This window comes from Suncus etruscus, chromosome 13 (assembly GCF_024139225.1).
Source record: "Suncus etruscus isolate mSunEtr1 chromosome 13, mSunEtr1.pri.cur, whole genome shotgun sequence".
In the NCBI taxonomy this organism is placed as follows: Eukaryota; Metazoa; Chordata; class Mammalia; order Eulipotyphla; family Soricidae; genus Suncus; species Suncus etruscus.
The window spans coordinates 17,177,389-17,202,692 of record NC_064860.1 but is presented as its reverse complement, the minus strand read 5'-3'; the positions used below and the strand labels follow the sequence as shown (position 1 = coordinate 17,202,692).

General features: G+C 43.0%; 2 protein-coding genes and 1 pseudogene across 2 annotated transcripts in view; 1 reads left to right on the top strand and 2 right to left on the bottom strand.

Annotated features, from left to right (window-relative positions):
- Positions 1 to 10,224, top strand: part of SELENOT (selenoprotein T) — a 30,640-nt gene extending 20,416 nt beyond the window's left edge. The window contains exons 4-6 of the mRNA XM_049785369.1: positions 2,720 to 2,807; positions 7,834 to 7,987; positions 9,493 to 10,224. Coding sequence (XP_049641326.1) covers positions 2,720 to 2,807; positions 7,834 to 7,958 — 213 coding nt within the window. The 3' untranslated portion in view covers positions 7,959 to 7,987; positions 9,493 to 10,224. The remainder of the gene's footprint in view (positions 1 to 2,719; positions 2,808 to 7,833; positions 7,988 to 9,492) is intronic.
- LOC126026558 (uncharacterized) lies at positions 3,281 to 3,357 on the bottom strand (annotated as a pseudogene).
- Positions 10,225 to 11,484: 1,260 nt separating the features above from the next.
- LOC126025735 (histone-lysine N-methyltransferase PRDM7-like) lies at positions 11,485 to 12,895 on the bottom strand. Its single transcript, XM_049785518.1, is given in 4 exon segments — positions 11,485 to 11,669; positions 12,205 to 12,468; positions 12,471 to 12,722; positions 12,853 to 12,895. Coding segments are annotated over 4 exon segments (744 nt in total).
- Between the last annotated feature and the right edge of the window lie 12,409 nt (positions 12,896 to 25,304).

Here is a 25,304-nt window from a genome sequence, read left to right as displayed (position 1 = left end):
TTTCTTGGGCCAGAGAAATAGCACAGCATTAGGGTATTTGCCTTGCAAGCAGCTGATCTAGGATGGATGGTGGTTCGAATCCCAGTATACCATATGGTCCCTTGAGCCTGCCTGGAGCAATTTCTGAGCACAGAGCCAGGAGTAACCGCTGAGCGCTGCCGGGTGTGACCCAAAAACAAACTAATGAACAAAAAATATGTTTTATTGGAGCCGGAGCATTAGCACAGTGGTAGGGTATTTGCCTTGTATATGTCCAACCCCAGACAGACCCTGGTTCGATTCCGAGCATCCCATATAGTCCCCAAGCCTGCCAGGTGCGATTTCTGAGTATAGAGTCAAGAGTAACCCCTGAGCACCGACGGTTGTACCTTCCCCAAAAATGATTTTTTTTCCCATCCCTCGCCCCCAAAAAAAGATTTCTTAATTTTTTTTTACTGAGTTAACTAATAGATTTACAAGAGAAAATGTGTTTTAGAGGGATATGGTATATGGTATCATATAGGGATTCAGCATAGTCTTTGGACCCTTCTAGCTTAGTCACTTCCACTATTAGTAGCCCTAACACTGTAGTTAGTAATGAGTTTTTCATTGAATATTGGCTATTTTGGTTGTGTGTGTGTGTGTGTGTTTTGGGATGGGGGCACACCCAGAGATGCCCAGTGTCTACTGGCAGTGCATGAGGGACCATTAGGAATGCTAGGTGCTGGTGATCTAACCCAGGACAGTTGCGTACAAGTTGCCTTACCTGCTGAGCTAGCTCTCAGCCTGTTTTTGCCGGTTTTATTTTTTTCCTTTATCACACCCGAAGATACTCAAGGCTTACTCCTGGCAGTACTTCAGAGACCATATGGGATACTGGGGATTGAACCCAGTTTGGCTATGTCAAGAGGAATGCCCTACCTGTTGAACTATCGCTCTGGTCTGTTTGTTTTAGTGCCCCTCCAAAGCAAACCTGGCTAGCCCCTTACCTGCTTTACTGTTTCCTAGCCCCCCCCCCCCCTTTCCCGGCCAAGGCTCCCTAACAAGAATTTTTCAGATGGTACTTCTGTGTCTTCTGTCCTATTGCTAACAAAATACTGATTTATGTAGGATAAAAAAATCGGTGTGCTGTATTGTTTTGTATGTATGTGAATTCTTTTGATTTCAGATGATCTTTAGCACATTTTAGCTCTTTAAACATGTCACTATAAAAATGCTGCTTTGCATCAGGTGGTTTTGTTTAAAAATCAGTTATGTAGGGTGTTTCTATTCTCTTGGAATGGTTTGGGTAAAATATTAGATGAATAAAAAGGGGCCAGAACAATAGTCCAGTAGGTAGGAAACTTTATCTTGCTCCATCTTACTTGATCCCTCGAGCAAGTCCAGTAATAATTCCAGAGTGTAGCTAGAAATGAGCCCTGATATGGAGTGTGACCTTAAAACAAGAGAGAAAGAGAAGGCGGGGAGAAGAAGAGAGAGAAAAGGTGAGTAAATATAGTAGGATGATGCTTATTTTAAAATTATTTCTTTAGGACGTGACATACTACTTAATATTGCTGGTTGTTGCATCACTAGTCTCTTATGAAGTCTTATTTTAGATTATGAACCTTTCTTGCTTATATTCGTCTATATAATTTATTAACATTTCTTCACTATAAACAGCTGTGAATTAAATAAGTTTCTGTGTTCTGTTTGTTTTTTGTTTTTTTTTTATGGGGTGGGTATGGGCCATGCTCAAATGCTATACTCCTTGACTCTGCTCAAGCTCAGGGATCATTCCTGGTATTGCCAGGAAGACTGCTACCCTGAGGATCATGAGGTTGACCTCATACCAGGGGTCTCAAACTCAATTTACCTGGGGGCCGCAGAAGGCAAAGTCGGGGTGATCCTTGAGTGCAAAGTCAGTAGCAAGCCTTGAACATTGGGGTGTGTGACCCAAACAACTAAAACAAAACAAAACAAAAAAGATTCCTCTACGGCAGGGCCACAAAATGTTGTATGGAGGGCCGCAAATGGCCCTCGGGCTGTGAGTTTGAGACCCCTGCCTTACCCTCTGTACTCTCTAAATCATGGATCTTTGGGGGAGTGAGAGGACAGGACAACATCTGGCTGCTCCATGTTTGGTTTTTTGTTTTGGGGCCCATCTGGCTCAGAGGAATTGCTGTACTCAGGATTTATTCCTGGCAGGCTTTGGGAATCATATAGGATGCCAGGTATCGAACCCAGATCAGCCATATGCAAGGCAAACACTCTTCCACTGTACTTATATAGAAAATTTTTTAAATAGATATAAAAAAAAGAATTAACGGTTCGAATCCCGGCATCCCATATGGTCCCCCAAGCCTGCCAGGAGTAACTCCTGAGTGCTGCCAGGTGTGACCCAAAAACCAAACAAAAAAAGAGAGAGAGAAAATTAACAAATAAACGTGAGGCTATTTATTAAGATTACTGTGTTATGGGGCCGGGCGGTGGCGCAAGAGGTAAGGTGCCTGCCTTGCCTGCGCTAGCCTTGGATGGACCACAGTTCGATCCCCCGGCGTCCCATATGGTCCCCCAAGCCAGGAGCAACTTCTGAGCGCATAGCCAGGAGTAACCCCTGAGCGTTACCGGGTGTGGCCCAAAAACCAAAAAAATAAAAAAAAAATAAATAAATAAAATAAAAAAGTAAAAAAAAGATTACTGTGTTATACTGTTTGTCTCCAAATGGTTTTATATGGACTTGATTCTGCCTGTTTTCCAGATCTACGCATGTATGATGGTTTTCTTCTTGAGCAATATGATTGAGAACCAGTGTATGTCAACAGGAGCATTTGAGATCACTTTAAATGGTGGGTTCTTCAATGCTTGTTTTCTGTGTCAATTTTAAATTATGTGTGGCAGGCGTTTCCTGTTTTCGGTACCATGCTACATTATCACATTTTTATGATCATCATTTACTCCCATTGCCCTAAAATAACATCTCTGTGATGACTTATGATTCCAGGTCTAGAGAGTTTGAGACCTCCCTTCTATGTACTTTACCTAGAAGTCTTAACATTTCCTCCTTTTATGGAGCTGTAGAGATGAGAAGATGGTACAGCATGTAGGATACTTGCCTTGCATTTGACCCAGCTTCAATCCCCCAGTGCCCTGTAGTCCCTGAGCTCACCAGGAGTGTGATCCCTGAGTGCAGGCCAAGAGTAAACCCTGGGCACAGCTGGGTGTAGCCAAAGAAAAAGAATTCCTTCTCCCAAACTATTGATTTCCTTTACTTCATACCATTCTTGTGCACTCCAGTTTGTTCTTTCTTCCTTGACATTTCTTTTTTTTTTCTTCAGTTAGCAGTAATCGCACCTCAGATAAACCTCATTGGCTATGATACTGCCATTGCACAAAGCTTCCTTGACATCTCTTACTTAAGGGTGTCATCATCGTGCCATCTGCTTTGTTTTGTTTTGTTTTTTTTTTTAGTTTGTCCTGACAGGGTTCAGGACTTTGTGCTGCCTGGGCTCAAACCTAGGTCAGATATGTACAAAGCCAGCACTTTACCCATTCTGTTACCTCTCTAGCCCAGGGGTCTCAAACTCGCGGCCTGCGGGCCGTTTGTGGCCCTCCATACAACATTTTGTGGCCCATGGCTGGCCTTCAAATATCACAGTATTTACAATTATTCACTTACCAAATAATCACAATAAAAATCGCATTAGTAAGAAAAAATTCGCATTAAACATTTGCAGTTCCATTCGGGGCATGCAAATGTTTAATGCGATTTTTTTTTTTTTGCGAATATTCAGTAAGCGAAATCCCTTATGCGGCCCTGCCTCACCCCGACTTTGCCTCCTGTGGCCCCCCAAGTAAATTGAGTTTGAGACCCCTGCTCTAGCCCCATCAGTCCAATATTTGCACAATTCAGAATCTCAGGATAGCATCACTGTTTCCCTTGTTCTCCGTATTCAATGGATTACCAAATCTTTAATTTCTACCATCTGTTTTTCTGTAATCTGCTTCTATTTACTTTCAAGGCTTTCAAACTAATCCCAGCCACAGTTTCTCTTGTTTACCCCGATAAATTCTCTAATGCCTCCCACCCCTTGCTTTTTGGCCCACACTGGTGATGCTCAGGGGTTACCCCTAGCTATGCGCTCAGAAATTGTTCCTGGTTTGGGAGACCATATGGGAGACTGGGGATTGAACCCAGGTTTGTACTGGGTCAGCTGTGTCCAAGGCAAACACCCTACAGCTGCACTATCACTCTGGCCCCTGTTTCACTTTTTTTTGGGGGGGGGTCACACCCAGTAGTGCTCGGGTTACTCCTGGCTCTACACTCAGAAATCACTCCTGACAGGCTTAAGGGACCATATAGGATGTCGGGATTCGATCCACCGACCTTGTGCATGCAAGGCAAACACCTTACCTCCATGCTATCTCTCTGGCCCTCCCTTTTTCACTTTGGTTTTTGGTTTTTGGGCCACACCCAGCGGTGCTCAGGGGTTACTCCTGCCTGTCTGCTCAGAAATAGCTCCTGGCAGGCACGGGGGACCATATGGGACACTTGGATTCGAACCAACCACCTTTGGTCCTGGATCGGCTGCTTGCAAGGCGCAAATGCTGCTGTGCTATCTCTCCGGGCTCCCTTTTTCACTTTTTTAATGATAAATACAACCAGTAGAATATTTTGTAACATAATGGGAATTAAAGGAAGTTCAAATTGTAGTATTCAGTTCAAGTTTTAATATTGAAAAAAAATCATGAAACTACATCTTTTTAGTCTGTAATGCATTATATGGCTTTGATTTTTGGTTAAAAAAAATTTAAATACTTTTTTTGGGCCAGAACAATAGCACAGTAGGTAGGATATTTGTCTTGCACGAGGCCAACCTGGGATTGACCTGAGTTTGACCCTCATATGGTCCCCCAAGCCTGCCAGGAGCAATTTCTGAGCACAGAGCCAGGAATAGCCCCTGAATACGGCCAGGTATGGCCCCCCAAAATACAACAAATAAAAAACTTTTTAATTGCTCTCTAGCTGTTTTACAGTTTTCTCTTTTTTTATTGTTTGGTTTTGGGGCCACACCTGGCAATGCTCAGGGGTTATTCCTGACTCTGCTCTCAGAATTATTCCTGGCAGGCTTGGGGGACCAATCATGGGATGCCAGGGATTGAACCCGGATTGGTCACGAGCTGCTCAGGACTTTGCAGGAGTGTCTGGGCTCAGGAACAGTAGCAGGATCCTATGAGAATGGGCACAGGAGTCAGTGAATTGTGACTAGATCTCACACCAAGAGAAGAGTTTGGATCTAGCCCATTTATTCACTCCAAGAGCAGGGTTTTATCCATTGACTTTAGCAAGTCATTCTGAGTTAGCAAAGAAGAAAGGTGGTCAATAGTTTTCAGAGCAAGAAAACATAGGTGGCTTCAGTGAGGTATAGAGAATCAATAAAAACATTCTATGGAATTCATTGACCTCCTTAATACAATGATTATAATACTTGCTGATCTTTACCAGAAATGTCCCTTATTTTTGGCCTAAGATTCAGCAATGCCCTAAGTTCCCAAAATCTCATAAATCTGCCAAAGCAGCTTTGTGGCTTGAATGCGCAGTTCCTCTTTTTCTTTTTCTTTTTTTTTTTTTTTGGCGGGAGGTGGGGGGGGGGAGGGTTGTGTGGCTGATTACTGCATGCCTAAATTGGGTTTTGTTTTGATGTAAAGATTATCTTTAGAACCTAATGGCCTTGGCTCAGGACCGGTTAACTCTGGTTCTGCAGTAATTTTCACTTGCGTGTCTCCTATAGCAGTGATGGCTAACCTTTTTGAGCCCGAGTGCCCAAACTGCCGCATAAAACCAAAGAATTTTCTCAAAGTGCCAGCACGTCCTCCCCATGGCCAGTTCGGTCCTGTTGCCAGTTGAGCTGCAAAGCAGACACCGGCACACTCACCTCCCACCGAGTCAGGTATCTTAATTACGGACCTTCTCTCGTGCCAGCTGCAAGGCCTTTGCATGCCATAGGTTCACCATCACTGTCCTATAGTATTCCTATACAGATTAGCAAGGCCTGAAATAATCAGGCCTCACTCAACACCTTTGCTTGGTAAGTAGGAAGTAGTTTTGATTTATAGAAATTTTAGTGGTCTTTTGAGGGACTTTGAGAAAGGTGCTTAGGAGGCTAGTGAACTATGTCTCAAATGAGAGGGGCGAATTTATGCTGCAACCTCTATTAATTTCCCCATTACCCTGAGCATTTCATAGCAGTTGTGGGTGCAGGTGACAAGGCTTTTTGAGCCTAATGCCTTGGGCTTTAGACCAGGGTTCCTTACACAGAAGTCACAACAACGTGCAAGGCATAAAATGCCCTACCCGATGTGCTATCACTCTGGCCCCCACCCTTTAAAGATTTTTTTTTATTGTCAAACATGAGGTAGTGTTTGGTTTTTGTTGTTGTTGTTACATGTTTGGTTTTTGGGTTACTCCTCGCTCTGCACTCAGAAATCGCTCCTGGCAGGCTTGGGGGACCATGTATGATGCCAGGAATCGTAACCACGGTTGGTCCTGGGTCGGCTGCATGTAGGGTTTTTCCTACCGTTGTGCTGTTCCTCAGCCCCACTTTTTTGCTTCTTAATTCATTAGACTTGACTTTATACTGAAGATAATGGTTATAGTAGTTGATGTCACTGAAAAGTTCCAGCTGCCTTATCTGAGGTCCTGCAAGTTATGTCCATGTGGGCACTGTTGACTGTTCTGTAAGATGTTTTATTGGCGTAGAACCAGGCCCATTCGTTCAACTGTTGTTTATTTAGAGTCAGAGTTGAGTAAAAGTAACAAAATTTCCTTTGGGGACCAGGGAGAGTGGAAAATGACACCCTGGTAGTGCTCGGGCTCTACTTCTGGTGGTGCTCAAGGGGACTGTACTGTACTTGCTACTGGGGATTGAACCCAGGTTCAGCATATGCAAGACAAACATCTGCTTCAGCCCGAGAGAAAATAATTATTATTAGGGCTGGAGTGATAGTATTGCAGAGTAGGGTGCTTGCCTTGTACACTGCCAACCTGAGTTTGATCTCCGACATCTTTTTTTTTTTTTTTTTTTGGTTTTTGGGCCACACCTGTCGTTGCTCAGGGGTCACTCCTGGCTGTCTGCTCGGAAATAGCTCCTGGCAGGCACGGGGGACCATATGGAACACCGGGATTCGAACCAACCACCTTTGGTCCTGGATCGGCTGTTTGCAAAGCAAACACCGCTGTGCTATCTCTCCGGGCCCTGATCTCCGACATCTTACATGTTCCCCTATGCTGCAGTAAGAATATTACTTTGCATAAAGCCAGGAGTAAACCCTGAGTTTTGCCAAGTATGGCCCCAAAACAAAAATACACTTATCTAACTCATTACAGTATGTTGATCCCTATCTAGTGCCTACCTACCTTGCTAACTTCCCTGAATTACTTCCTGATATTCTAGCCATCAATGAATTTTTTCATTTTAATTTTCTGACTTTTAAAAACAGTACAGAGACTCTCTCCTAGTACTTTTTCACTTTAATCCTTACAGTTACGATGTTGTGGCTCTGTTTATATTTTTTGTTTGGTTTTTGGGGGGCACACCCAGCAGTGCTCAAGAGTTAGTCCTGACTGCACTCAGAAGTTGTTCCTTGCAGACTCGGGACCATATGGGACGCCGGGATTGGAACCACTGTCCATTCAATCAGCTGCGTGCAAGGCAAACGCCCTACCGCTGTGCTATCTCTCCAGCCCCTTTGTTTACAATTTTTATGTATTTTTTAAAAATAGAATTAAGAGCAAGAAATTGAATTATTTGGCTATTTTTCTCCTATGCTCTGTGCATAGAATGAATTTCTTACGGAACGAATTTCTTTTTATAGATGTACCTGTTTGGTCTAAGCTGGAATCTGGTCACCTTCCATCCATGCAACAGCTCGTTCAAATTCTTGACAATGAAATGAAGCTTAATGTGCATATGGATTCAATCCCACACCATCGATCATAGCCCCACCTATCAGCACTGGAAACTCTTTTGTAAGTACATCTAAACATTGTGTTGTGTCAGCTAACCCTAATTCTAAACTCCCAATTAGCAATATACTGGTATTATATACATGTGTGTTTGTGGTTGTATTGTATATACCATCAGTTAAGTTTGCATTTAAGATTCAACAGGTAGGTGTTTTCTCTCTTAAAATTTATAAATGAAATAGGGGCCGGTGAGGTGGCACTAGAGGTTTAAGGTGTCTGCCTTGCAAGCGCTAGCCAAGGAAGGACTGCGGTTTGATCCCCCGGCGTCCCATTTGGCCCCCCCCCCCAAAAAAATTTATGAATGAAATTTAGGGACTGAGAGATAACATGGAGGTAGAGTGTTTGCCTTGCATGCAGAAGGACGGTTGTTTGAATCCCTGCATCTCATGTGGTCCCCCGAGCCTGCCAGAAGCCATTTCTGAGCATAGAGCCAGAAGTAACCCCTGAGCGCTTCTGGGTGTGACCCAAAAACCAAAAAATATAAAATAACAAAATAAAAATTTATAAGTGAATCACAGTTAGGAACATTCAAAATCAGCTTATGCTAATAGCTATATCCTGGCTCTGCTTTCAGGAATACTCCTGGCGGTGCTTGGGGACTACTTGGGATGCTGATTATCAAACCTGTATCAGTGCAAGTGTCCACTGGACTATTTCTTTGGCCCCTAATTTAGGCTTTTTGTTTATTTGTTTTTGGGTCACACCCGGCAGCACTCCAGTTACTCCTGGCTCTACGCTTAGAAATTGCTCCTGGCAGGCTCAGGGGACCATAAGAGATGCCGGAATTCAAACCACTGTCCTGCATGCAAGGCTAATGCCTTACCTCCATGCTATCTCTTCAGCCACTAGAATTTTTTTTTTTTTTTAGAAAAAAAATTTTTAATGGTTTTTGGGCCACACCCGGCAGCATTCGGGTTACTCCTGGCTCTGCGCTCAGAGTCACTCCTGGCAGGCTCTGGGAACCATATGGGATGCTGGGATTCAAACCGGTGTCTGTCTTGTGTTGGCCACATGCAAAGCAAATGCCTTACCACTGTGCTATTGTTCGGGCCCCTGAGCTTGGATTTTTCTGGTTGCATACCTAACAGTAAGAATTGATGGGGCCGGCCTGGTGGTGCTAGAGGTGTCTGCCTTGCCAGCGCTAGCCTAGGACAAACCGCGGTTCGATTCCCAGGCGTCCCATATGGTCCCCTAAGCCAGGAGCGACTTCTGTGCGCATAGCCAGGAGTAACCTTTGAGAGTTACCAGATGTGGCCCAACAACCAAAAAAAAAAAAATTTGACATATGCCACGATAATTACATGCACACCCTATCTTTACCTTAATTTAACTAGTTCCTAAGAGTACAAAATATTTTAACATGGTATAAGATAAACCAAACCAAATCTTGAGTGGTTTAAGATATGTCAAAATGGCTGTAGGGAATAGGTACTTGTTTTGTATGTTTGACCCTAGTCCCAACAAAAGTGTAAATTTTCACTTTTCATCCTGTTTTGTTTCTCTTTTAGACATTAAGGGATTTTTGCAAGAGCAGCGTGACTGACATCATGAAGGCCTGCACTGAAGACAGCCCGCTGTTAGTGCAGACCAGATGCTTTCTTGGCAGGCTCGTTGTACCTCTTGGAAAACCTCAATGCAAGACAGTTTTTCAGTGCTGCTACATTTTGGAATTCTGCACATTCGTGGAGTGCAATAATACTGTATAGCTTTTTTTTCCTTCCCCAAATCTACTCAGTTAATAGTTTTTTAAAATGTGACATTACTACTTATACCTTTTCTTTCTTAGTCATAAATATTCTACTTTTACATTTTAATTTTGTTTTGAAAGATGTCTGTTTAAATCTGTTGTAATTTTATATGAATTTTCTTTTTTATAGTTTAAAACCAATCTTTTTGGGAATATAATTGAAGTTACCAAATACTTCATAAGAATTTATCAGACATCTCTAATTTGGTCATATCCAATTCATGGTTTTCGAAATACTATAGATTGTGAACAGTGCATTATACAAGATTATGGGGGGATTCTATATCCAGAGTACTCTACCAATTTGTGTGTGTGCGTGTGTGTGCGTGCATATATGACTACCAGAGAACTACTAAAGACCAACCGCTTTTTCAATCCTCGTGTAGTCCAAGTGTCTTGCCTTGACCAATCTAATAAGTTGATTAACTGGGTCTTTATACTTAACCCAGTACAAAATTAAGCAGGTGTAAGTTAAATAAAATGTTTAAATTTATTGGCCAGTGTGCCCCTTAGCATTATATTTAACAGTTGGTCTGCATAAATTTCTCTTCTTACAGATAATTTCATAAGGAAAACACTTTGGGTGCACAAACATATTTGTTGATTGTCAGTTTTAGGATGCTTTAAATTCAACTCTCTAAAATTTATTCAGTTGGATCCCTTTTTTTACATTCTCTATATTTAGGTGACTAGAGACCACTTGTCAAAGAATTTAACTTATCTAATATATATCAGAATTTTGTTTTTTGTTGTTGTTTTTGTTTGTTTTTTCTCCATTGCTATCTTATGTTTATTTGACATCCCAATTTGCCTATTAGACAGGCTAGAAAAGCCTGTTGAAATTAATTTTGGACTTATCTTAGCCAAATGTGTCGACCTTTCTTTATGCCTTTTTTTTTTTTTTTTTTTTTTTTTTTGGTTTTTGGGCCACACCCGGCGGTGCTCAGGGGTTACTCCTGGCTGTCTGTTCAGAAATAGCTCCTGGCAGGCACGGGGGACCATATGGGATACCGGGATTCGAACCAGTCACCTTTGGTCCTGGATGCTCTACCCATTTCACCAAAGTCACTCTTCATCAGAATCTTTAGTGACATGTTCCTGAGGTTTGATAGACTGCCTTTGGTCATGCATAAATGCTTGCAAGGCAAACGCCACTATGCTATCTCTCCGGGCCCTTTCTTTATGCTTTTGAAGTTCAAGTTTGTTATTCCGTTGCTTATCACATCTGTCATTATATGGATTGGAGTATTGCTGACACTGGTTCTGATCAACTGGGCAGGAATTCTCTGTCTGAGAATGTTTCCTTGCAAATATTCCTGGGAGGATCATAGCAGGATGATTACATTTTATGTGATCACCAAGTCAGTTTTCACTGGAGAAGACATGAGAGCAGAAGGGACATAGATGGATTTCTGGCTTTTGTTCTTCCATGGCTCTGACTTTCCTCTTCCACTTTATGCCTTGTTTCTGGCCACACTCCTCTCCATACCAGACTAAGAGTTCACAGCCTGGCTTGATGATATGGCAGGTTCTGTAAAGGATCTGTCTCTGATATTGAAAGGCCACGAGGTTCTGCTCCTCACATCTGGCACAGTTTATATACCTCATCCAGTTTGACAAAGATTCGTCTTTTCCATCCATGTATTCATAGCAATTTCTTCCTTTGGTGATCAGCCAGGAGTACCCAGCATCAGCTTCCTGTTCATTGTCTTTGATCAGGCCAAAGTGCAGACCCACTGGCAACTCTGATGCTTCATTCCATACTCGTAGTCCATCTCCTGGGATGCTTGAGGGTCCGATTCTCAACCCAGGTGGCAGAGTGAAACACACAGCTCTTTCTTGGTCGAAAGTCATATACCTTCTCCTCTGGCATAGCGACAAAGAGGCTGAGGGTCGAACCGCGGTCTGTCCGGATCAGCTGCGTACAAGACAGGCGCTCTACCCATTACACCAAAGTCACTCTTCATCAGAATCTTCAGTGACATGTTCCTGAGGTTTGATAGACTGCCTTTGGTCATGCATAAATGCTGTTTGGGGTGCTCTGAGACCTTGGCTCTTTGGTGTCCACTTTTCATCAGAATATTTTTTGTTTTGGGGTCACAAGGGACAGCGACAAAGAGGCCAAGGGTCGAACCACGGTCTGTCCGGATCAGCTGCGTACAAGACAGGCGCTCTACCCATTTCACCAAAGTCACTCTTCATCAGAATCTTTAGTGACATGTTCCTGAGGTTTGATAGACTGCCTTTGGTTATGCATAAATGCTGGTTGAGGTACTCTGAGACCTTGGCTCTTTGAGGTCCACTCTTCATCAGACTGTGTAGTGACATCTTCCTGAGGTTTGATCGACTGCCTTTGGTCTTGCATGAATGCTGGTTGAGTTGCTCTTTGACAATTTGCAGATGCCATGATACTCCATTTAGAAAATCCTAAAGTTTCTTTTCTAGGGGCTGGAGCGATAGCACAGCGGGATGCTTGAGGGTCTGATTCTCAACCCAGGTGGCAGAGTGAGAACTGCACGTTTCGAATGCCCCTTTGCTACTGTTCTGTCCTTTACAAATCTCGGAGGTCCATGAATAGGGCAGTAGTTGATGAACAACTTCTGACACTTATCACAGTACAGGTAGTCCTCCTCATCAGAATCGCTGACCTCCTGATACACACAGCCCTTTCTTGGTCGAAAGTCATATACCATCTCCTCTAGCACCTCTAGCCTGAGTTCCAGTGTAGGTTTAGAGACTGTCCAGAGATACTTCCTTCTTCAGGAGGGGATAGTGGTTTCTGGACTTGCTGCAAGCTACTTGTATTCGGAGTACCTGTTCCTGTTGATTTCTTCTGGCGTTTACTCTGCTCCCCTCTGATGGCCATCCTTTTTTTAGATTTGCCTTGGTTCTTTGGTGTCCACTCTTCATCAGAATCTTTAGTGACATCTTCCTGAGGTTTGATGGACTGCCTTTGGTCATGCTTAAATGCTGGTTGGGGTGCTCTGAGACCTTGGCATTTTGGTGTCCACTTTTCATCAGAATATTTTATTGTTTTTGGGTCACAAGGGACAGCGACAAAGAGACCAAGGGTCGAACCGCGGTCTGTCCGGATCAGCTGCGTACAAGACAGGCACTCTACCCATTTCACCAAAGTCACTCTTCATCAGAATCTTCAGTGACATGTTCCTGAGGTTTGATAGACTGCCTTTGGTCATGCATAAATGCTGGTTGGGGTGCTCTGAGACTTTGGCTCTTTAGTGTCCACTTTTCATCAGAGTATTTTTTGTTTTGGGGTCACAAGGGACAGCGACAAAGAGGCTGAGGGTCGAACCGAGGTCTGTCCGGATCAGCTGCGTACAAGACAGGCACTCTACCCATTTCACCAAAGTCACTCTTCATCAGAATCTTTAGTGACATGTTCCTGAGGTTTGATAGACTGCCTTTGTCATGCATAAATGATGGTTGAGGTACTCTGAGACCTTGGCTCTTTGAGGTCCACTCTTCATCAGACTGTGTAGTGACATCTTCCTGAGGTTTGATCGACTGCCTTTGATCTTCCAGAATGCTGGCTGAGTTGCTCTGAGACCTTGGTTCTTTGGTGTCCACTCTTCATCAGACTTTGTAGCATCATCTTCCGGGGCTTTGATGGGACTGCCTTTGGTCTTCCATGAATGCTGGTTGAGTTGCTCTTTGACAATTTGCAGATGCCATGATACTCCATTTAGAAAATCCTAAAGTTTCTTTTCTTTTCTAGGGGCTGGATGATAGCACAGTGGGATGCTTGAGAGTCCTATTCTCAACCCAGGTGGCAGAGTGGAACTGCACATTTCAAATGCCCCTTTGCTACTATTCTGTCCTTTACAGATCTTGGAGGCCCATGACTAGGGCAGTAGTTGATGAACAACTTCTGACACTTAGCACAATAGAATCGTTGACCTCCTGATACACAGCGTTTTCTTGGTCGAAAGTCATATACCTTCTCCTCTGGCACCGCTAGCCTGAGTTCCAGTGTAGGTTTAGAGACCTGTCCAGACATAACTTGATTCTCCAGGAGGGGATAGTGGTTTCTGGAAAGGCGTTTGCCTTTCATGTGGCTGACCCAAGATGGAGCAAAGTTCGATCCCCCAGAATTTCGTTTTATCAGGAAAAAGTTGAAGATTTTTTTATGCAGTGAATTAAAGATCTTACCAGAGTTCTAAAAAGATACTTTTATAAAGGCTTAAATTAATAAAGATTATAAGACTGATTAGTAGAAATAGGACTGTAATGTAGGAAATAGTCATAGTGCAACAGTCAGTACTTTAGCTTTTTTATACAGAGAGGGTGCTAAATGTAAGCAGTTGGAAAAGTAAAGGGATTGGGAAAAAAAGAAAATTGAGCAAACTGTACAACTTCATACTTTTATTTCTTACTGAATATTTGTTGAATGCATGCCTGGCACTGATTGTGATGGATTATGATAGCCTCAAGATGGAAAGAACTTGCTATTGTCTTTCTCTAGTTACCTGGAAGTTAAGCTAGTAGTTTTGCTGCAGAAATGTGATAAAATGTCTGGCCCATTTAATTCAGACTGCAAATCTGTTAGCCTAGATTCACATAATTCTAAAAATTGGTACAGTTTAAGTTAAAAATTAAGAGATTATTTATTATTCATGTTCAGTAATACCTTGTTATCTTTAACTAGGACTTAATGTTAACTTGGTCTCTAGTATCCCATAGTTGCTCTTTTCTATAAGATGAATGTACTGCCAAATACGTATAGGTCTTTATCCATCACTACTAGCAGTTAACCTTTTGTCATCTATGTACACTTCCAATTTGGGCCTCTGGTGCTCCCGGGAATTATTCAGATTAACTGTGAGGAACTTGAGAGTCCATCTTAAACTTCTGTTTGTCTTGGATGAATACTTGTTTTTGGAGAAGAGTTTTAAGGCATTTATAAAACCCAGCTGTTCTCTTGAGACCTACATCAATATTGTTGTTTTATCTTTTACCACATTTTAATCTAGGGTTCAAGAGCCTAGTTAAAAATAAAAAAATAAAAATAAAGAATTTATTCATTGCCTATAAACTGGTATGGCTGTGAAGTTTATAAATATCCGTATCTAAAATCTAACAGCAGGTTAGCTAATGCTGTTTGGAGTTTACCATAATTGCTATTGTGGGAGAAATTGTTGGAGCGGTTTTTGTTTTTAAACATCAGATGCCTCTCATACCTCGACAATGTGCAGATGTGCTTTCAGAATAGAAATGCATGAATGATGCTGACACTGGCTAATGACAGCAGTTGACCAGCCTTTACCACTGTCAAAATATAACAGGATCCCAGTGATAGTTTTTCTTGTTTTGAATGTTATGAATTTGGGAGCCTTGAATAGTTGACATTTTATCACTGTCATAATTTTAAATTACATTTTTAAAAACTGCTTATAGGATTATAAAGTTGTTACTTATTACTAAGGCTTTAAAAAACACCCAAGAGAAACATGAAAAACTGTAAATTTGGGGGGACTTAGCGTTGCAAAAATAAACTTTTATTAAGCTGATATGAAAAGAATTCTTTGTGGAATTAAATCAAAGTACCTTACATGATTACTATATTTAGGTAATTTTATGCTGTATAAGTGTATTAAATTCTGTTTACTTATTAATGGTTCTTAACCTAGCCAGCACTTAATCCCTTACTCACCCACCCATTCTGAGCCTGGTATTCAAGTCTTAGTACAGTTGGTTTCTTAACTCTCTTTCTCCAATCTTAGGGTCCCTTTGGGTGTTCCCGTTGAGTGTGACTGAGTTCTCAGCAGCTCTGTGTGGTGTAGTCTGTGCTGACTTGGAGCAAAAAGGAGCAGGTTTCATCATTGTTAGTCTTGACGCACTGTAAAATCACCCCATGCACCATATTCCAACCCCGAGTGAGCAGGTCTGAAGCACGAAATAGTCCAGACCAGGCTGAGGGTGAAACACATGTAGTCTGGCAATCTTACTTTTTATCGAGAGCAAACTGCCTGTTGGGACTGTTTTTATTGAGTACAGAGACCACCCTCAGGTGTGTGAGTAAGAACAGGATAGCTCAGTTACAACTGAGTTGTAAACAAACATATATAAAGGAACCAAGAATGTTCTATGTTTTGGGTAAAACAAGGTGTAATCTAACAACCTTTTTTTTTTTTTTTCCAAAAAATTTGAGAGAGGCACATATCTATAGTATTCTATTGTTTTCTCTGCAAGAGGTAGGAGTCCCAGATCAGAACTTATAAAAGTGGTTGTTATTTTACATTGGTACAATGTCATCTAGATATCGACCACTGAAATGAAATGGGTCATGAAAAAGGCCCAACGATAATGCACTCCTTGCCAGAAATGCTCTTTCAAGCATTTTCTGGAGCACTCGGAATGGTGATCATCACCTTCAATTTTCTGAAAGCACTAGATACGAAGTCATGTAAAGGGGCCAGAGAGATAGGTCAGTGGTTCGAACCCCGGCATCCCATATGGTCCCCCGAGCCTGTCAGGAGCAATTTCAGTTTCTGAGCATGGAGCCAGGAGTAACCCCTGAGTGCTGCTGGGTGTGACCCCCCAAAACAAAACAAAAAAAGTCATGTAAAGTGGGCTGGAACTATAGAAGAGTGAGGAGGACACTTGCAGTCAGTCTGTTTATAAAATCATCCCATGCACCGTTATTTCCAACCCCAGGTGAACGAGTATGAAGCAGAATCGAATTTACTCTCAGAAGAGGGACTAAAGTTGAGAGTTCAGCTAAGCTTTTTTCTTAAGTTCTTTTCCTAGGTTTCAGAAAAGCATGTAAACAGAGCCAGTTCCAGACTCTCTGGAAGAACCATATAAACCAGTCTTGGATGCAAGAAAAGACTGATATCAGCACAGACATTTTACAGCAAGAGTTTTAGACATGGGTATGTCTGAGAATGTTGGGATTGTTTGTATTTCTACCTGGATCCCATCTCTTGAGATTCACACTCAGCTAGTCTGAGTTGGGACCAGTCATTTTCCTTTCAGAAAAGCATCTAGACAATGTTGATTGGTCTCTGGTCTGGTCCACACTGAGAGCTGGATGCTACAACATAGGATGCAGATGGCTCAATCTGAAACACTCATGGGATACAAAATTTTGCATGTTGCTTCACATTTGTAGATGGTTCAATAAGATCAGAATGAGCTAAGAGGGAAATACGTTTCTAGGAAAACATTGAGAAAAAAAAGAAACAGAATGGGGCTAATAAGATGAAACAATCTTTCATCAGAACCAGAGATAGTACAGCTGGTAAGGCTCTTCCCTTGCACATAACTGGCTTGAATTTGATCTCTAGTACCCCTTTTGGCCCCCTGAGCCCGCAGAGCCAGGAACAAGCCCTGTGCACCATCGGTACCTAGTGACCTAAAAGTAAAACAACCTTATCAATGCATGTTAAAAATACTAAGTCTGACTTGGGTAACCAGAGAGAAATAGCTCAATGGGCAGAAGGGAATGTAGGCTTTGACTTGGGTTTCATCCCTACCAGCGCTTGGTCCCTTAGCATTGACGTAGACCCAAAACTCAGGAAACTGGTAGCTGGAGAGAGATCTCAAACTGCTGGAATGTGGGCTTGTCTTGCACAGAACCCCAGTTCTATCTCAACACCTCATGGCCTCCAGTCCACTGGGTGTGACCCTCAACCCTTAAGTCCCCCAACATTTAAGATGTTAAATCTTGGGTATGAAATAACTGATTTGGATTGTTAACATTTTTTCAGCGAGTGGGCAACAACATGCTTACATGATTCTTTATATTTTAGTGACAACTGGTGTTTAATTTCACATAAAATAAATTTACTTAAGCTCTTAGAGTTCTAAGAAAATGCGTGCTTTTGTTATAGTAACTGTAGTAAAACTCTTAAGTCTTTAGGGAAACCCAATTTGAACTTAGTTAATTCTCCTGCCCCCTGAAATGAATAAAATGTTTATGATTTCCTGGTTACAAGATGTTTTTAAATCAGGAGATTAGCTCCCTATTAATGATTTGGAAGGATTGGGATGAAAGTACAGTGGGTACAGCATTTGCCTTGCACCTGGCAGACTTGGATTCAGTCTCCAGCATCTCATGGTTTCCTGAGCACCACCAGGAGCAGTTCCTGAGGGCAGAACCTGAAAAAAAAAAAAAGCAAAAGAAGAAAACTGGAATCGATGGAACTAGGAATTGGTTGATTATCTTGGTAAGATGTCAGAGCCTGTTCCACATGCTGTCAGTGCTCCCTGGGGCTTTTGACTGTCTCATTACTGTGTGCTTGTGCGACTCTTAGTAGGGAAAAATAATTACTGCTCCTTTGTTTATTGTTGCTCTTGAGTTGCTAAGAGCAGGTCTTGTTTGCAGCAGAGTGTGCTGATGATATTCCCTTAAACATTTTTTAATGTATCAGAAAATACAACCAGCTTTCCATTTTTAATAGCCTGTATATAGCTCTAGAGATGAAACCATTTAAGATATTAGAGTATGTAATGACTTAAATGAGGTCACTTATAAAAGTGATTTTTGCCAGTACAATTCTGTTACCTTTAAAAATACTCTAGGGGCCTGAGCGATAGCACAGTGGTAAGGCATTTGCCTTGTACGTGCCTTGTATGATGAGATCTCGGCATCCCATATGGTCCCCCGAGCCTGCCAGGAGTGACTTCTGAGCACAGAGCTAGGAGTAACCCGAGCGCCACAGGTTGTGACTGCCCCCCACCCATAATAAATAAAAATACTCTAATATGATGGAGCCAGACTGGAGAGTACACCAGATGAGGTGCTTGCGATGCATGCAGCTAACCCAGGTTTGATCACTGGCATCCCATGTGGTCTCCCAAGTACCACTAGGAATAATTTCTGAGTGCATAGCCAGGAGTAACCTGAGACTACCAAGTGTGACCCAACAACAAAAAATCTAATGTTATAGAGGTATATGGAAGTGGGGTGTTGTGAAAGGTTTTGAGACCTGCTTCAGTGCTTTGAAAGCAGCCTGAGAATCTTGCCCATTATTCTATAATTTGTATTCATGAAGAACCCCAATCTCTTGAGGAAGAGTGAAATAGCAGAGAGTGGCCAGGGCTGGACTCAGGGTAAGTGCATAGGCCTCAGAAGTGTGAGTCACAGGTTGATCCCCAACACACATTAGAAGGGGCTTTGTCAGAAGTCATTTTTGGTGGGAACAGTGGATAACCGAACACTTTGCTTAAATTACTTTGCAATTGTTGGGCTTTGTTTTGTTTTTCTTTAGACAAAATGTACTGGAAATTTTCCAGTCAGCTAAATTAAAAAGAAAAGACCTGGGGAAGGCATGAGAAGAGAAAGCAAGTATACATGGAAAACTAGCCTGGCATGAATCAGTTTAAGCTAGATTGACCTATTCCCCCACCTGGGAATGACTTATCTAAAAGTAGGTGGGTTTAGGAACGCAGTTTCCTTGAATACTTAACCTCTCTACTACTTACATGACAGGAATTGCAAAATATATAGACTACCACTTACCCCCTTCCTAAAATGGGTTTAAGCTGAAGAGATTGCACAAACATACAAGAACTGCATTGACTTGAGCGAGGGAGACTGCATTAGATATTTTTTGAGGGGGGAGTGTCATACCTGGCGGTGCTCGGGTTACTCCTGGCTCTGCGCTCAGAAATCAGAAATTGGGGCCGGGCGGTGGCGCTGGAGGTAAGGTGCCTGCCTTGCCTGCGCTAGCCTAGGACGGACCTCGGTTCGATCCCCCGGCGTCCCATATGGTCCCCCAAGAAGCCAGGAGCAACTTCTGAGCGCATAGCCAGGAGTAACCCTGAGCGTCACAGGGTGTGGCCCAAAAACAAAAAAAAAAAAAAAAAAGAAATCAGAAATCGCTCCTGGCAGGCACGGGGGACCATACGGGATGCCAGGATTTGAACTACCGTCCGTCCTGGGTTGGCTGTGTACAAGGCAAACGCCCTACCTCTGTGCTATAGCACCAGCCCCTGTGTTAGATTTTTAATGGTGAAAAATAAAAACAACACAGCCCTAGAATTTAGTTCCAAAGTTCTTTTGAGGGTGGTCTTGTTGGGGTTTTTGGTTTTATTTTTTTTTTGTTTTTGTTTTTTGAGCCACACCCGTTTGATGCTCAGGGGTTACTCCTGGCTAAGCGCTCATAAATCGCAGTCTCGATCTTTCCTTGGCTAGCGCTTGCAAGGCAGATACCTCTAGCGCCACCTCGCCGGCCCCTGGTTTTAATTTTTATTATTTATGCTACATCCAGTGATGTTCATGGCTTACTCCTGGTTCTACACTTGGAGATCTCCTAGTAGAGTTTGGGGACCATATGTGATGCCAGGGATCAAACTCTGGTCAGCTCTGCAAGGCACAGCACTTTACCACTATACTATCTTCTTTAAACTTACATAACTTTTCTTATATTGCTTGAAAATCTATCCATACTTAATAATTACTACAGTAATTATAGAGGTATTCTAGGAAGATATCCAGAAAATATGTGAAAAGATGACTGAAAAATCTAAATTAACAGTTGCAAATGTAGGGCCAGAGAGATAGCATAGAGGTAAGGCGTTCACCTTGCATGCAGAAAGTCGATGGTTAGAATCCTGGCATCCCATATGGCCCCCTGAGCCTGCCAGGAGCGATTTCTGAGCATAGAGCCAGGAGTAACCCCTGCCTTGCACACACTGATCTAGGACAGAGTGCGGCTAAATCCCCTGACATCCCATATGGTCCCCCAAGCCAGGAGCGATATCTGAGTGCATAGCCAGGAGCATCACCGGGTGTGCCCCCCCAAAAAAAAAGAAGTTGTTTCAAATGTTGCATAGAATTTTACTTGAATCCAAAGTAACGGCATGATGAAAACACAAGCCTCTGAAAATCATAAACAATGCTAGAACCTCAACTGGATAGACTGATGAAGGAATTTGGTTATCTCAACTGGTTGAGATATATCTTCAGCATGCATTGGTGAGACAAGGCTATGATGTGGGGCAGGGAGAGAAGTGTCTTGCTCTTTATACCTTATGGTGCTCGCCATTCTGCATGGTCCACTGTCCACAGCACTGCTGTCAGGAGCCCTGGGAGGGTGATAGGAGAATATTAGGGCAGACCGGGAGAGAGAACATTGAACAGACACTGCCTGAGCATGCGTTTCTTCACTGGTCTCTTCAGAGTTGTTTCTTGGATTCCTGGGTGGAGCTGTTTAACCACAGCATCCCTCTGGGCCTGGGGAGCGCAGGGCATTAGCCTGGCTGCCTTGGGAGGTAGAGAACAACTGGCCAAGTCTGAACAGAATTTTCTGTTAGGGAGGCTTAGTGTCATTCTAAAGGGTCTCCTTTGTATTTCTGTTTAATTTCTGCATATTTCTGTTTACATTTTGCACAAGGGCTGGAGAGAGTGCCAGCAGGTACTATATATACTCCCAAGGACCACCAGAGTAATCAATATCCCTGAGGAGAGAGCCTGGAGTAAACCCTGAGCATAGCCAAAACAAACAAACAAACAAACAAACAGAAAAAAACAACAGTGCCCTCATCCAACATCTCAAAAACAAAGCCAGAAGTAAGTCCTGAGCAGTGCTGGGTACAGCCAAGAAAACAAAAAATAAAATAGGTCCTTTTATAAGGTGCTGGGACTGTCAGAATAACAGCTGTGGGTACATAAAGAAAAGAGGCTCCTCTTTCCTAAGAAACTTACTGTCTTGAAATTTGTGTGGAAAAAGTAAGCTATGTTTAGAAGCAACTCTGAAATAAATGTTACTTAAAATAGATTCAGAGCAATAGTATAGCATCTAAGGCACTTTTCGTACATGCAGTCAACTCAGGTTCAGTCCCCAGCATCCCATATGATCCCAAGCACTACTAGGCTTGATTCCCAAATTCAGAGCCAGGAGTAAGCCCTAAGCACTGCTGGGTGTGATCCAAAACTCCTAAAAATAAAATAAACTGGCTTTGGTGTAGGGAGGTTTTCTCTCCTTGAGGTATTTGTATAATTAATGAGTTGTTTGCTAAGAGCTGATTAATTTTTAGATCAGAGTTATGAAATATCTTCCAATCATTAAGTAACCTGTGTTTGAAATCTGGGTTTCTCCATTAGGATGGCCAAGAGTTTGTGCTGGACCCAGGCAGATCCACAGCCAGAGTAACTTCTAGTCTTGGGATTTTCTAGCTTTGGAATAATGTTTCTATGAGCCCTTCTCTTTATTTCCTCCTCTGCTCTGGGCATTGATGGGGCCACACCTGGCTCGGTGCTAAGAGGACCATCTGAAGTGTCAAGGATTTGAACTGGGATCGTGGCCACTGCCGCCACATGCAAGCAAATGCCTGACTGCTTGTGCTGCCCTGTCTCTGCTCCACTAGCTCTAATGGCTTTTCGGGGGAGCTGGGTGGGGGTGTTAGATAACACAGAAAAGATCTGTTTCAAACTTGTCTTACAAAGATAGGTTGGGGATAAGATGATTGAGGGTTACTTAAAATGGTGGGAGAGTTTGTTCCCATGAGCAGAGGAATCACACTTGCATTTTAGAGGAGTTTCTGATTGCAGTAAGGATGTAGTGGGAAAAAAGGGAGATAGAGGAGGGAAAGAGGTCACCAGAGGCTAGCAAAAGCATTAGTCTAGATTCAGGAGAGTTCAAAGGACTAACATGCATGATGTATTCAGGGGCCCATGTTCAATCCCCTGCACCAATTCACACTGCCAGATGTGTCTCAAAAAAACCAAACAAAACACCAATAATTGTCATTTCATTTCTCAGACATCTTTGACATCTGGAATTTAATTAATAACTGACAGCTGGGCCAAAACAGCGGGTAGGGCGCTTGCCTTGCATACAGCTTTGATTTCCAGTATCCCATATAGTCCCCCAGCACTGCCAGGAGTAATTCCTGAGAGTAGAGCCTGTTGTAAACCCCAAGTACCACCTGGTATGGCCAAAAAAAAAAAAAACCCAAAACCAAAAAAAAATTAAAACCTGTGGCCACAGTTACATGGCATTCTTGTAAAGTTTTAGTTTACTTTAAGGTTTGCTTCTAAGTGAATCTTACACTTCTATGAGTAAACCCACAGTCTTATGTCTACCATTTTGCTATTACCATGGGCACCATATACATTCCTCTTGATATATATTGCCCTATTGCCTCCCTTTTGGCCCCAAGACCATGAATTTCCAGCAGTTAAAGTGCTAAGTGGTCAAAAGGGGGGGGGGGGGCGGAGCAGTGGCATAAGCAGTAGGGTGTCTGCCTTGCATGCACTAACCTGACAGTTAATAGGCCACTGTTTGATCCCCAGGCATCCCATACAGTCCCCTAAGCCAAGAGCGATTTCTGAGTGCATAGCCAGGAGTAACCCCTGAGTGTCACTGGGTGTGACCCAAAAATCAAAAAACAAAAAAAGTTCTTAGTGGCTATGTATTGTTGCTCCTATTTATTTATTTTCTGAGAAGCCCTCCTTGCTCTTTGTGTCTTATGCTAGACCATAATCATGGCTTAATCTCCAGGGCTAATACATTTCAGAAAGAGTACTTACCCTGGGCCCAGAGAGATAGCACAGTGGCGTTTGCCTTGCAAGCAGCCGATCCAGGACCAAAGGTGGTTGGTTCGAATCCCGGTGTCCCATACGGTCCGTCCCCCCCCCCCCCCCGTCTCCCCCCCCCCCCCCCCCCGTGCCTGCCAGGAGCTATTTCTGAGCAGATAACCAGGAGTAACCCCTGAGTACCGCCAGGTGTGGCCCAAAAACAAAAAAGAGTACTTATCCTAAATAAGAAGTTAGTGGATTAATGTATCTTCTTAGTGCCAAGGGAAACATTATGAATGAAATTAAGTGGTTTATCCCCTTTGGACAAAAAGAAACCTTCCATCAATACAAGGTCAGTAAGACTATGATTACAACATGAAATTTTGACTGAAACCTGAGCTCATCACAAGCATGTTACACTTTCTGTTGCATTACAATCCTCCACCTGTTCCAGTTGGTGTAATGCACAATGTAAGGCACTCCAGATGGTGTAAGGCACAAATTTTCTCTGGGAAATCCGTGGGCAGTGATGGAGATTTCCTAAGCTCTTGTGTGAGTGTTGTGACTACTACTGCATCCAGGCTCTTCCTGCTCCCTGAATTGTTCCAGAGCTTGAGAGTGGGTGTGTGGGTGGAGGTGTCTTTGTATTTGTCTGTGATGGTGTGGCCTTGCATGGAGCTGGGAATAGCCCCTAAGTGCTGCAAGGTTGGCCCAAATAGGAAGCCAATGAACATCTTCAAACTCCCTATTTTCTTTGCTTAAAATGCTCTTTCTCGAACATTCTTTTTTTTTTTTTTTTTTTTGTGTGTGGTTTTTGGGTCACACCCGGCAGTGCTCAGGGGTTATTTCTGGCTCCAGGCTCAGAAATTGCTCCTGGCAGGCACAGGGGACCATATGGGGCGCCGGGTTTCGAACCGATGACCTCCTGCATGAAAGGCAAACGCCTTACCTCCATGCTATCTCTCCGGCCCTTAATTTTTTTTAATTCTTTTTTTTTTTTTGGTTTTTGGGTCACACCCAGCGGTGCTCAGGGGTTACTCCTGGCTGTCTGCTCAGAAATAGCTCCTTGCAGGCACAGGGGACCATATGGGACACCGGGATTTGAACCAACCACCTTTGGTCCTGGATCGGCTGCTTGCAAGGCAAACACTGCTGTGCTATCTCTCCGGGCCCTTTCTCGAACATTCTAATCAGAACTTTGTTCTTCAGTCTTTGGAAACCCCTAACCTTTCCCGATTGCACCTTCCTACAGCCCAGGTGGCCTTCATTGGGATGTGGATATGGATGGTATTGTCTGAGTCTTCTCCCACCTTTCTTGCTATCCTGAAAGTGCTGGAAACTCCTCAGGGATTGAGTTGACCAATTTATACATCTGTTGGCGTTTGGTACTTTGTGATCCCAGAATCACCCATGATTCCTACATGCACGCTCACAAGTCCTTATTCAAGGCTTTCTGTTGCTTCTCAGAGTAGGTTTGGAACTCTTGATCACTTGGTCAGTTCTGCCTAAGTGTCCTCATTCCTGCCATCCAGTTCCAGACTGACCTAAGTGCTGACTTCTCTCAGTGCTCTGACCTCATTGTCATGTTTTCTTTATATCTTTTTTCCCTGGCAATAGAAAACTGGGTATGCTTTGTGTTGTTGTGCCTGGCACAGAGAGTCAGTGGACAAGCATTAATGAGGGGCCAATCAATAATATACCTAGGATGGACCATGGTTTGCCCCCCTGGCATCCCATATAGTCCCCCAAGCCAGGAGCGATTTCTGAGTGCAGAGCTAGAAGTAACCCCTGAGCGTCACTCGGTGTGCCCCTCCCCCCAAAAAAGATCCCCAAACAAAAATGGTGCTCCAACCATTAGCAAATTTGCTTTCTTGTCGGGAATATTGACCAGAGAGGACCAGAGAGAAAGCACAAATGCTGAATGAAGCATGTTCTTTGGATGCAGGAGCCTCAGGTTCAATCCCTGACACTGCATGGCCCCCCTCAAGCACTCAGCCAGGATTAGTTTCTATGTTCTTCCTAGTGCTCCCCATCATTCCCCCCCACAAATCCCCAAATCTCCAATAACCTCTTTTGTGGCATTTTCA